The sequence below is a fragment of the Rhodnius prolixus genome, unplaced genomic scaffold (genome assembly GCF_049639745.1).
Source record: "Rhodnius prolixus isolate KJV_2025 unplaced genomic scaffold, Rpr scaffold_34, whole genome shotgun sequence".
NCBI classification, from domain to species: Eukaryota; Metazoa; Arthropoda; class Insecta; order Hemiptera; family Reduviidae; genus Rhodnius; species Rhodnius prolixus.
Window position 1 is genome coordinate 702,335 of NW_027411619.1, and position 12,965 is coordinate 715,299.

General features: G+C 34.0%; 2 protein-coding genes across 2 annotated transcripts in view; both read right to left on the reverse strand.

The window, feature by feature from the left end:
- The window catches only part of LOC141457603 (uncharacterized), a gene marked incomplete at its 3' end in the record, with an annotated part of 667,626 nt that overhangs the window by 516,708 nt on the left and 137,953 nt on the right, over positions 1 to 12,965 (reverse strand). The window lies entirely within an intron of this gene.
- On the reverse strand, positions 7,297 to 7,677 carry LOC141457615 (uncharacterized). The gene has a single exon (XM_074134820.1). The coding sequence runs from the start codon at positions 7,675 to 7,677 to the stop codon at positions 7,297 to 7,299; it is 381 nt and encodes a 126-aa protein (XP_073990921.1).

A 12,965-nucleotide genomic window follows, 5' to 3' on the forward strand; every position in this document is an offset into this window, starting at 1 on the left:
TGTGATTGACAGGTGAGAGGGAGACAGACGGAGTTGGAGAGAGACGGAGAATGGGAGGAGGCGGCTCACAGCTGAGGTGGTGGCAGTATGTTTTCTCCGGCCAATGAACATCAGGAGGGCGTGGAAACTTATGCTCAGAGAGTTGGAGGAGGGCAGTTCCAGTTGGAGGGAGGCACGCAGTTAAATGGAGGCCGACACAGCTGGAGAAGTCAGTGTTAATCGAGTTTCAAGCAAGTTTTAAGGAGTTATTAGAGTTTATAGTTATTAGTCAAGTTTATGAGTTAGTCTTGGAGAGTCAGTGTTGCGGAGTGCTTCAGTGGTAGCTAGTTGGGCAATTAGTCAGTTGATGAGTAGAGCTGTGTTAGTGTAGCTGAGACTAGTGCAATTCGGTGCAGTGCGGACCAGTGGTCAGTCGGGGAACAGTTTTGTGGCGTTACGAAGTGAGTAAGTAACAGTAAACTGTTGTGACTGTTGTAAATGGTGACTGTAATGAATAGCGTTAGTTGCTTGTAAATGTTAATGTGAGTAATGTTAACGTGTTAATAAATCAGGTTATTACTTACAACTTTAGCGAGTTTTATTAGTTAATCAAACCCATATTATTTAATAACTAGTGGCAGGCATTAGTTGTGTAAGTAAAGTTTTTTTTTGGGAAAAACTTTACAATATATTAGTTAATTTAAGTAATAAATCAGTACAAATGTAGTTGTATCAATAAAGTAGTACAGATGTTTCAGTAATTATAAAATTGTGAACCTTATAAAATAATTCGATTTAAAATAGACGAGACAAAATATGGGAAATCGTTAAAGGCCACTATTGAATAATTAGATGGAGAGGGGTTTCTATATTTACCAAATCGCATATTAAAAGCTGTAGAACAAAACATAAATTTCCAAGAATATAAAGGGGGGATTAAATTGATATATTGTGGGTCCAAAACCGGTGGACACTCATTTAAATTTGTAGAAGAAAAACGTCGTAAGCCCTCCATAAAAAACAGAGACAAATTGAAAGCGATTCTGATTAGGCTGGAGTACGTAGTAAGCATATATTAGTTAATTTAAGAAATAAATCAGTATAAATGTAGTAGTATCAGTAAAGTAGTATAGATGTTTTAGTAATTATAACATTGTATCTTATTTGAATAAACCCTTGTTTCGAAACAAAAAACAAAAAATGAAGTGCAAAAAATGTAACACGGCAAATGTAGATTAAAAAACATCAGATTCGCTGTAAATTACGGAATTTAATAAGAACTGATTCGCAACAATTATTCCCAATAAAAAAAGCTAAATCAAGTGAAAAGAATAATGTTCATGGGCAGTGCAGCGGGTTAAAAAAAAGAAATGCTCGAATAAAATTAAAACTTCTACAAAAAGCATTCAAATCAAGATTATTAACATATGAAACAAAATTCCGTGGACGAAGTGTACCATTCCAAGAAACTCTTGAGCAAGTAAGAAAACCTGTAAAAAGGGCTTTACTTAAGGCCATTAGAAAAGAAAAAACCATAAAATTTAATATTTTTCTGGAAGGAAATTTCAAAAAACATCGGAAATGAACAAATAACTAGGGCTTTTAAAACAAAAAATACTCCATTACTACAAAGTGATGATATCGACAACATTTTGACAGATCATTTCAATAAAATTGAAACCGAGCTTCAAGAATATAATTTCTGGTTACACCTATACTTCTGCTAATAAATTTGAACTTAGAATAAATAGATAGCAGCCATTAACGGCAAGGAGTTATGTTTCCTTACCTCAAAAAATTATTAATAGAAGAGCAATAATAAATGTACATAACACTGACAACGAATGCTTTAAATATGCGATGCTTAGGAAATATGTTTATGATAAACCTCAGAGAACAAACAGTTATAAATTCACTTCCCACATTTATGATTTCTCTATGTTAAATTATCCGGTCACTATAAAAGATATTCCAAAATTTGAACGAGGCAATAGGCAAAGAAAGGTATCCATCTCTGTATTCGGCATGGATGAATCGGACCATGTTTTCCCCTTATACATCGCCAAAGAGGAACTTGAAAATCATACTGATCTTCTACTTGTAACAGATTCTAAAAATAGCAGATCTCATTTCTGCTACATTAAAATTTTTGAAAAACTAATTAAATCACAAAGAACCAAAAATAACTATAAGTTAGTAATTTGCAAAATATGTTTTACCACTTTTACTGGAAAAAACAGAAATATGAACTTCACTATTCACAAAAACCTCTGTGATAAAAATAAACCTACTAGGGTAATTATGCCTTCAAAGGAAGATGCCATCTTAAAATTCAAGCAGTATATACTCCACGGTGGTTTCGATTGTTCTTTACTGTGATACGGAGAGCGTTCTACAAAATATTCCTTCTCAAGATTTCAATGATAATCAAACAAAATCATACACTCGTCAAGAAAAGTCGCATATAATGAGCAGTTACTGCATTTATATCAAGCTCTCGAGCGAAATTGAAGAAGGCGCAATTAATGTAGGACCATTCCTTTATAGAGGAGTAAATGCGGCGGAAAAGTTTGTTACAAAGTTAAGAAAAATTGCAAAACAAGTAAGTTCAATATACAATAGAAACCGAGATATGCTACCTTTAACAGAAGAACAAAGAGACATATTTAACGCTTCGGAACATTGCTACTTATGTAATTGCAGATATACCACCTTTAATCATAAAACAGCTCATCACTCCCATATAAATGGTAGAATTGTAGATCCGCGAGGAGCTTGCAATAATTGCAATCTCAGAATAAAAACTAATATTTTGCCAATTGTAGTGTATTTTCATAACATTAATTATGATTTGAATTTTTTTATCTCAAATTTTACAAACGAAGGAGAGACAATAGATGTAATTCCAACAAGTGAAGAAAGGTTCATTTCTTTCACTGTAACCTTTCATGAATCAAATATTAAAATGAAATTTATCGATACGTACAAATTTCTTGCTGAAAGTTTGGAGAATCTTATAAGTATCCAGCCAGAAAGAAGTTTCAATGAATTGAACAAAGTATTTACTCAAAAACAAGCAAATTATCTTAGGCGAAAGGGAGTGTTTTGTTATAATTATATTGATTCTTTCGACCGTTATTTGGAAAAGGAATTGCCCCCAATAGAAGCTTTCTTCAATGACATTACGGAAACAGAATGCAGTATGGACGATTACCGATATGCCCAACAAGTTTGGAAAATTCTTAACTGCAAAACTCTAGGCGATTACAGTGATAATTATCTCCTATGCGACGTCTTACTATTGTGTGGAGTATTTGAGGAATTTCGTCGAAGTATGAGGCAAATTTATAAGTTAGACCCAGCATGGACAATAACGATAGCAAGCTATGCTTTATAAGTATGCTCAAATACACAAAAGTTGAGCTGGAATTATTAACAGATTACGATCAAATGCTATTCGTGTAAAACGGAATAAGAGGGGGTCTAACGCAGGTAGTAAGGCGTCATTCTGTTGCAAATATTAAAATGAAATTTATCGATACCCTTATGTTGATGGTTACGATAAACGATGTCCTCGGAAATTCATTTTAATGCTTGATGCAAATTCTCTGTACACGTATGCTATGAGCCACAAATTGCCAAAAAATAACTTTACTTGGGATGAAAATGTAAATAAATATACAACTGATTTCATTTGTAACATGACTGAAAATAGCGATTACGGTTGCATATTGGAAGTGGATGTTGAATATCCTAAACAATTGATGGATGCACATTCCGAACTTCCATATTTACCTGTTAACCAAAAGCCCCCTGGTCATAAAGTTAGTAAACTTTTAACAACTCTGAATGATAAAAAAAATTACATAGTTCATTATTTATTTTTAAGACAAGCCTTAATGGCAGGATTAAAACTTATTAAAGTACGCAGTTTTGACATTCTACCAAGAGGAATGGCTGCAACCATTCATGAACCATAACATAAAGCTTAGAAAAGAATCCAAGAACGATTTTCATAAAGGACTATAAAAGTGGATAATGAACAGTATTTTTGGGAAATTAATGGAAAATGTTATGAAAAGAATTGATATGCGTTTAGTTAACAATGAACATTAGTAATTTGCAAAATATGTTTTACCACTTTTACTGGAAAAAACAGAAATATGAACTTCACTATTCACAAAAACCTCTGTGATAAAAATAAACCTACTAGGGTAATTATGCCTTCAAAGGAAGATGCCATCTTAAAATTCAAGCAGTATATACTCCACGGTGGCAGCGAAATTTTTATTGTAAATAACTCTATCTTTATCAGTTCACATGTATAAGACTCGTGTAAAGATGACAAAACCTGTTTATGCCGGGCTTACAGTTTTGGATATATCAAAAATCTTAATGTATGACTTCTTTTACAACGTAATTAAGCAAAAATATGGCGAAAAAGCACGCCTTTTATTCATGGATACCGATTCGCTGTTTCTAGAAATTCAGACCTTTGATGTTTATAATGATTTACTGTCCCTTAAAAGTAGGATGGATATGTCTGATTACCCTCCGACACATAAATGTTACAGCCTAGAGAACAAAAAAATACCTGGCATGTTCAAGGATGAAGCAAATGGTCAGCCTGTAGAAGAGTATGTAGGTTTACGTGCTAAACTTTATAGTGTCAAAATTAAAGATAGTTTAGAAAAGAAAAAAGCTAAGGGCGTAAAGCAGGTAGCACTTCAAAAGAAATTAAGTTTTAACGACTACCTTCAAGTATGGAAAACGTCAGAGATAAAATACACAAATTTCCGATTAATCACAACAAAAAAAAACACGTAGTACATACAGTGAAGGTGAATAAAATAGCACTTTCCGGCAATGATGACAAACGTGTAATTTTACAAAACAATGTTGATATGTTGCCTTATGGACATTATTCACTGGAGTAAATATTTCTTTTTAACTAACACTCAAACAATATTCAGTATCCCCCCCTCTTAACTTAGGTAATGTAAATTTATGTTTTTAAAAGACTGCAAATAACGCAGCATTTAATATGTGGGTAGAAAAATATTAAAAGTAATCTTAAGTCCTTTGCAAAAAAATACTTAGCCTTCTTCCTTGAGGGCAGTTGATGAAATACAACAAAATGTTCACCATAGAGAAAAATTTTGTTGCCGAGCTGGACTTAAACAAAATGAATTGGCTGTCTGCGTATTATAAAAATTGATCGAAACTCAGAGCAGAATTGATTCTGATGATCAACATCCTTTAACATCAAAGATTGTGGCCTGAATGGAATAGCAGTGGTGGAGGAGCTTGATATTTACTACAGAAGAAGGAGATAAATTAATTTTAAATGGCATTGATGATGTCAAAGACACCTTCAATTCATTATTTAATGAATTAAATCTGTAATGCAATATTGCATTATCATAAATAACCAGGTACTTTAGTTGCAATACTTCATTTAATGCAATATGTAAGCAATTTCATTAAGTACAAAAACGTTTTTTAATTTTCAGGCCATGCTGACCGATAGTGCGGGCAGTTCCAGTTTGGCTCTGTATATAATTTATTGAAATCATTCAAAACAGTATGACCATTATATTAATAAAATTGCTTTTTAGTAAATTTTTCCTATTTTTTTGTTATAAACATGTTATTCCTTTCCTATGTTCTTTAAGAAGAATAAAAAAGGTAAAAGAAAATAACACACAAAATTAATTTCCAAAAAAATTATTTAATTCCATGTTTTTGAAACCAATTACAGTTTTTATTATGTAAAATATGTAATTTACAAGGGCATTTTTTAATTGTCTTTTCTAAAAGCTGCAGCCCACAATACACGCACTGAACACAATTTTTTCTGATCTTGATAAATCCATTAAATGCTAGTAATTCTGGACTTAGAGTTGTTTTCCAGCCTTTGAAAGTATTGTCCCTTACACAAGAATTGGTAAAATCCACCTTTAAATAGTTGCTCGAAAGCCAAGAAACTAACATTTTTCCGAACTGTAAAGTAGTTATATTTTGTTTCACCATGATAGTCACATTTGGGAAAGTGTTGATATGGACATAATTGTTTTAGGCTAGGACAGCCAAAATCCTGAAGGTTCAATACAGTTTTTTCAATAATATCTCCTAGGAATTTACACTTTTCATCTCCTTTTGCAAAAAGGTAGGCATATTTTTTAGTTTCATTCCTTAAGACATCATCAAATTCAGAATAGTCAGTATCGCCCATTTCCCATCCGATTCCATGAAGAATTCTATATACCCATCTATTGGGAGGTGAGTATGGATTTCCATAAGATGGGGGTTTGAATAACCAATACTTCTCCAGACCAGTCAAGTCGACAATAGCCAGCTCCTTGACGATGAATCCATGATCGCAGCTTTGATAGCCTTGCGCATCTATTACTGCAGCACTCATATTTGACGAACTACTAGTTCCTCTTTGAAGTGTTTCACTTTATATCAACTCATCCCCCCCAATTTACAGTCTTCTAACCATTCCAGATAGAGGATTATATTCAACGATGCTATCATGTAAAATTAAAGCATACGCAGTTGTATTGGCCTTGAAAGCTTCAGTACATTCCATCTCTAACCTGATATCGACAGAAAATGATCTAATCGCTTCCGATTGACGGGAACAGTCAATTACAATAATAGGTGCGTAATCTCTGAAGTGATTTTTAGACATGAGAGGTTGGTTTGCTTTTCCGTAGTAACTATGTTGAAAATTTTGGTACATGTAATACAGAAAACTGAAATAATTCTTGGAAAAATGTACATTTAAGTCGTCATAGGGATAAATCTCTGAATTTAGATGCAGTTTAACATTAGTAATGTTATTTTGATCGCAATGTGTTGGGTCTGCTGGTATATTATTTTTCTGTTGGTTTGAAATGCTATAATCACATAACGAGGTTTCTCCAAATTTGTCGTGGTTTTCAATGTCCACGTATGCTTAGTGGTAGCAGGCAGTGTTGGATATTCGATTAGGTCCCATGATCTAAATGCCATGTTTATGGTTTTCCCCTTGTTGATGACATTCAAAAACTCGAGCTTTTGTTGATCAGATACTTTTACATATGGAATCCTCCAGTGCACGGATTTAAGTTTAATAGACGCTTTAACTGCTGCGTCAGCGCTGAATATGCAATCATTATCACTTCTACTTCTGTGCAATATTAGTTCATGTTTTCCTTGTAGAATTATTCTGTTATAATCTTCAATGAAGCCCATAACTGAGTCCAATGGAATGCAGCAGTCAAAATTACCGTCATCATCAATAAGCTTGATATCTGTATTAGGAGGCATCTACCCAGCTATTTCTAATGCTTTAACTTTATCACTGTTAAAAGATACGTATCCTTTAAGAGTGCTGACAATTCCTGGATTACGGACATGATCAACTAAAACTCCATTTAACTGATTTTTGATTTCATCAAAGAGATACATGAAAGCATTGCTCACTAATCTCACACTTACATTTGGTTTAGTCTCATCTTTTTCTACTTGTCCCTGAATGTAGAGAAAACTTTTTGAAGGAACTGTAAAAATGTCCTGTTGTTGTACAGAAATAATGATCTCGTCAGAATTGTTCAGCGAGTGAGTAAATGGTTGATGAGTGTAATGCTGATAGTTGGTAATCCTCTCTTCGAAAGTCACCCCTTCACTTATATTTAGTATTTCTTCCATTGTGGTTTAACTAAAACTCCTATTTGTTGTAGAAAGTAAACGTTTAAAGGTGTTAACACTCTGCGGGGTAAACGATGAATACTGGTTGGTTTAACTCCAGCGTTACTACTTTTATATCCTTGAAAATCAATACCCATTTTTCACGAAAGTTCACCAAATTGTTGTCTTGATCTGTAAGAGTTAGTGTAATATTGTCAATTCTTTCGCCAATGACTGGAAAATAAATGACTGGTGTAGGTTCATGTACCAATTTATAACCTGGAGGAACTGTAGGGGAAAATTCATATATTGTGTGACCAGGTTTACCATTTCTGTATGAACCAGCAGCTATATTACAGTTTATAGCAATTGTATTTACACCATGAATTTTTACAATTTCATCTGATTTATGTGTAACGTTTGCCTCCAGTACTTTATGACGAGTAAATCCCAGCAAAAGACCAATTGAATGTTCTTTGTTGAAATTAACTGGTTGAGTACACTTGAATTCAACTTTAAAAGTGTTTCATTTTAATTGAATTTGGTGACTGCATGTGTCTTTTTAGATAATCTGCTATACCTTCAACCTCGTAGTTCCAAGTAGGGATACTAATCACTTTGTCACCATAATGAAATTTATTGTTTACATTTTCAATTATGTTTGGTATAGAGTTATAAGATTGGAAGCTAAGCAAGCCAATATTATAGTCACCTCCATCTAAAAAACTAATTGGTGGAAATATATCAGCGCTAAGGATGCTAGATGTACCTGTTAAGGTAAAAGTGTAAGACATGACTAATGTCTGTTAACTTTGTTAAGCATTATTATAGAGAAATTCTAAACATAAATGTCCACAATAAGGCGTATTCCAATCTTGATTCCTCTCACGATTATATATGACTTCACTGTTGTTAAAATAATGTAGCATTTCTAGCGGTGGTCTAAGATTCCCAAATGGATCAAAATATATAACTTGGTTACCTTTCTTAATATATGCCACCCAATGAGATCCGGGATTGTTCGCTGAATCTAAATTTACAATAGCACTTTCATCAGTTTTAGGAAATTTTGGCAATGTATCACGCATATATACACCTCTAAAATGTGGAATATTTTTAGCATATTTCATTTATTCAATGCTTGTGAGCGCTCTGTTAGGAACTAGTCAGTCATTTTTTCTTTTGTAAAGACCATATCCTTTCTTATATGGTTTAAGGAAAAACCCTTTGCCAATCTGTTGTTCTTCTAATTTCCTATTATGTCTTCTAACCTCTTCTAAACGATCTCTGGCAATCTGTGTATCCTTTATTGCCTTTTCTATCGCTGATGCCCCACCAGCTAAACTTCCTAGTGCAGATAGCCCTGCAAATAAGGGTACTAGAAACGGAAGAATTCCACCAGTTCTTGGTACTGGTAAAACTCTGGGTATTTTTGATGGTTTTGTCTTTTTTAAATAACTCTTTGCCTTCTTTAGAGCTTTCTTTGACGCATCACTAATCGACAAAGGTGAATTTACACGCGCTGCTTTTATAACATCTTTTATAGTTTTCACCTTTTTCACCCCACCACCTAATTTTACTTTAGCTTTCATTGCGTTTGTAACTGCCCAGGCTGTCGCTTTCTCACCAAAAGAGGCGTCACTTGCCTTGGTTCTTCGCCAGGCTTTGTCGGCGAGTATAAGGTCAGCTTTACGTCTTGATTCTAGATCCTTATGTTGAGAGTATGCAATGTCGTGTTCCCGACAGGCTTCGTCCAAAGGATTAATTCCTCTATCTCCTCGTTTTAATCTTTCTTGTAGTTTAGTTCCGGGACCGCAAAATCTGTAATCAGGTATGTGCACTTCAAAAGGAAGTTTGTTAATCACTGAATTTATAAGACATCTTCTGACAGTTTTCCTTCTCATTACGATGACATTAGTGAGATCTGGAACTATATATATAAAGTGTCGCATCCCTTGATATAAGATACTATTATGCGTTTAGAGAAGCAAAGTGAAAGTTTACCTATCTGCAATCTATTGAATAATTCTAAAGGCGAACATGTGAAAATAAATCGAAACGGTGTACTACTACCAGATAATATCCGAGCACTTATCTGTGGAACTTCAGGTTCTGGCAAAACCAATCTTATGGCTTGTTTACTTTTACAACCAAATGGGCTGAAATTCGCACATGTGTACCTATGCAGTCAGTCGCTTCAACAAGAGAAATATTTATATTTAGAAGAGATCTTTAAACTAGTTCCAGAAATGGGATTCCTTGCAATTAATACTACTCAACAAATAATCACTCCTGAAATGGCAGAATCAAACTCTGTCATAGTTTTTGATGATATTTCAATGGATGAGCAGGAAAATATCAGGAAATATTTCAGTATGGGACGTCACAAGGACATTGATTGCTTTTATCTTTACCAAAGTTATACAAGGATCCCTAAACATCTTATTCGTGACAACGCTAACTTTATCATATTGTTCAAACAGGATGACTTAAATTTAAAACATGTTTACAGTGATCATGTAAATTCCCCCAGTGTATCATTTGATAAGTTTAAACAGATGTGCAATATCTGCTGGGAGGAGCCGCATGGATTTATAACTCTGGATAAAACAAGAGATTTTAACAATGGTAGGTTTCGGAAGGGTTTGGATACATTTATCTATATATAGACTGGTAGTAGAATAGTTTTCTCATTCCGTTATGGATCCCAAGATTACTAAACAACTTATTGAAACTTCTAAAACACTACGCAATAAATTCAAAAGTATGAAGCGAGGTCTTCAAACATCTCAGGAAGAACTAGAAAAGAGTTTGAAACCCATCACGGAGCCGCTGCAAGAGCTGGTTCAGCGGAAAAAACGAGGCAAACAAGGTGACCTGTTAGTGGTAGATTATGTGCCTTTGAAAATGAAAAAAGATGCTTTAACTGCTTTTAGAATCACCGATTAAAGCTTCTACCAAAGACGCTTCAACAGAAACAGAAACACTAATTAATGAACCATCACAATCAACTATTACAGGTTCTACCCCTCTAAGATATCCTATTCCAATAAAACAAGAAGAAGAAACATTTGAGGGGATCACTCCTTTAGAGTATATAACAAAAATAGATAAACAGGAATTAGAGAAAAGTTTAAGAGATGAAGAAGATCTCGGACCTTTAATAGAACCATATATATTGAAAATAAAGACTGGTGACACTGGGGATTTGGATGATAGATATGGAATCAGGGTTCTACCAACCGGCGGTATGACCATTGGAAATGCTCAGGTAACCATAGATGGTTATGACATTAATGTAAATAACAAGTGGTATGAAGGTACCTCAGGTTTGTTACAGTTATTATTTCTAAAAAAACCTACGCAATATTCAGAAAATGATATAGATAGTTATAAAGATATTCTAATTAGAAGTAATGCACACAAGCGTCAGTTTAGTGATGAAAAAGGAATTAGTTCTAGTAAAGGATGGAAATACAAACATATAATCGCTCCTCTCTTTAATCCGCCCTCAACATCGCCGGGAAAACTTTTACCGCAAACTAGGTTTACTCCACCAAGTACAGCGTCACATAGTCGAACACCTCTGACTCTGATTGCAATGAGAGCTAGTAGACAAAAGCTAAGACCGAGGCAAACTGTTGGTAAAGGTATGAGGGAAGGTCAAAGTATTTATGAATACTGGGATGATCCTAACGAACTGGTGCAGTTCGGCTGCTATTCGCCTCAACTAGTGCAGGTCATACAGGGCATGAAAATGAAATTCACTCTATAATTGAAGAGTTGAGAGAGGCTGATATTGTTTATTAAACTGGTAAAGTTTGAATAATTCTTCAGTGCTAGCTTAACACAGCACAAAATAACATGTCTGTCGATAAATTTGGTAGATCGTTACCCCAAATCAAGAAAGTATTTCATGCAAGTGATGATGAAGATGGTGATTGTATCGACTTTGAAAATAAACGCTTAATAGGTGTGAGTGACGCTTTAAGGGGTTCTGATGCTGTTAATAAGAGATATCTGGAAAAATATGTAACGAACTTAAATACTTCTGGTAAGAATGACTTAATTACTAAAACATACCTGGAAAATTATATAGATCAATTGGATTTACCAAGCAAGTTATACCTTCAAAACTATCTGAACAAACATTTTGTAACCAAAGATTACCTTTTCGATACTTATGAAGGCTAGAAAACTGGTGACTCAGAATTATGTAGAACGTTTGTTTGAAACCCTAAAAAATAGACTGGATGCATTCAATCCGAATACTCCTTTAAGAGCCTCTCAGCTTAGAACAGTTTTTGATTAAGTTTTCAAGTGTTAAGAATAAATATAATACTTAAATTTAGAAATAAATATCAGACGTGAAAAATTCTGTAAAGGATAAAGTGTTTAATAACGAGGATCAATGTGTTCCAAAAAGGCTATAATTGTTGAACTTCATAGACCAGCACGTGTACGTTACCCTCGAAGACGTACATTGCTGAAAGGTATTGATGATTTATGGCAAGCTGATTCAATAGAAATTATTCCATATGCTCGCCAAAATAGTGGTTACAAATACATATTAGCAGTGATTGATTGTTTCTCAAAGTATGCCTGGGTGGAACCTGTTAAATCCAAAGGCGCTCAAGATATCACTCAAGCAATGGATTATATTTTTAATTCGAGTGGGAGAGTACCCAAAAATATTCAGACAGATAATGGGAAGGAATTCTATAATGCTTCCTTCAAGAAACTCATGAAGAAGCACAACATTAATCACTACAGTACTTACAGTCAAATTAAAAGTTCAATTGTTGAAAGATTTAATAGAACCTTCAAATCTATGATGTATCAGTTGTTTAGTCTCAGAGGAAACTACAATTATACAAGACATTTACTTGATCTCATAAATAACTACAATAGAAAAGTACACCGTACGGTTGGTATGACACCATCAGAAGTAAATTCTGCCAATGAAGCATCCATACTAGCTAATGTTTACTCTTCTAATGTAAAACGAAAAGATAAACAACGTTTTGAAGAAGGAGATTATGTTCGTATATCAAAACGAAGAAGTGTTTTTACCAAAGGCTACACACCGAATTGGAGTGCTGAATTATTTAAAGTGAAATTAGTTCGTAAAACACTACCGTATACTTACTTACTGGAGGATTTGTCTGGACAACCTATTCAGGGTGCATTTTATACTCAGGAGCCAAAAATTAAAAATAAAGATGTATATCTTGTAGAAAAAATATTGAAACGTAAAGGTAACAAGCTATATGTAAAGTGGTTAGGTTTACAGAAACCTTCATGGATAT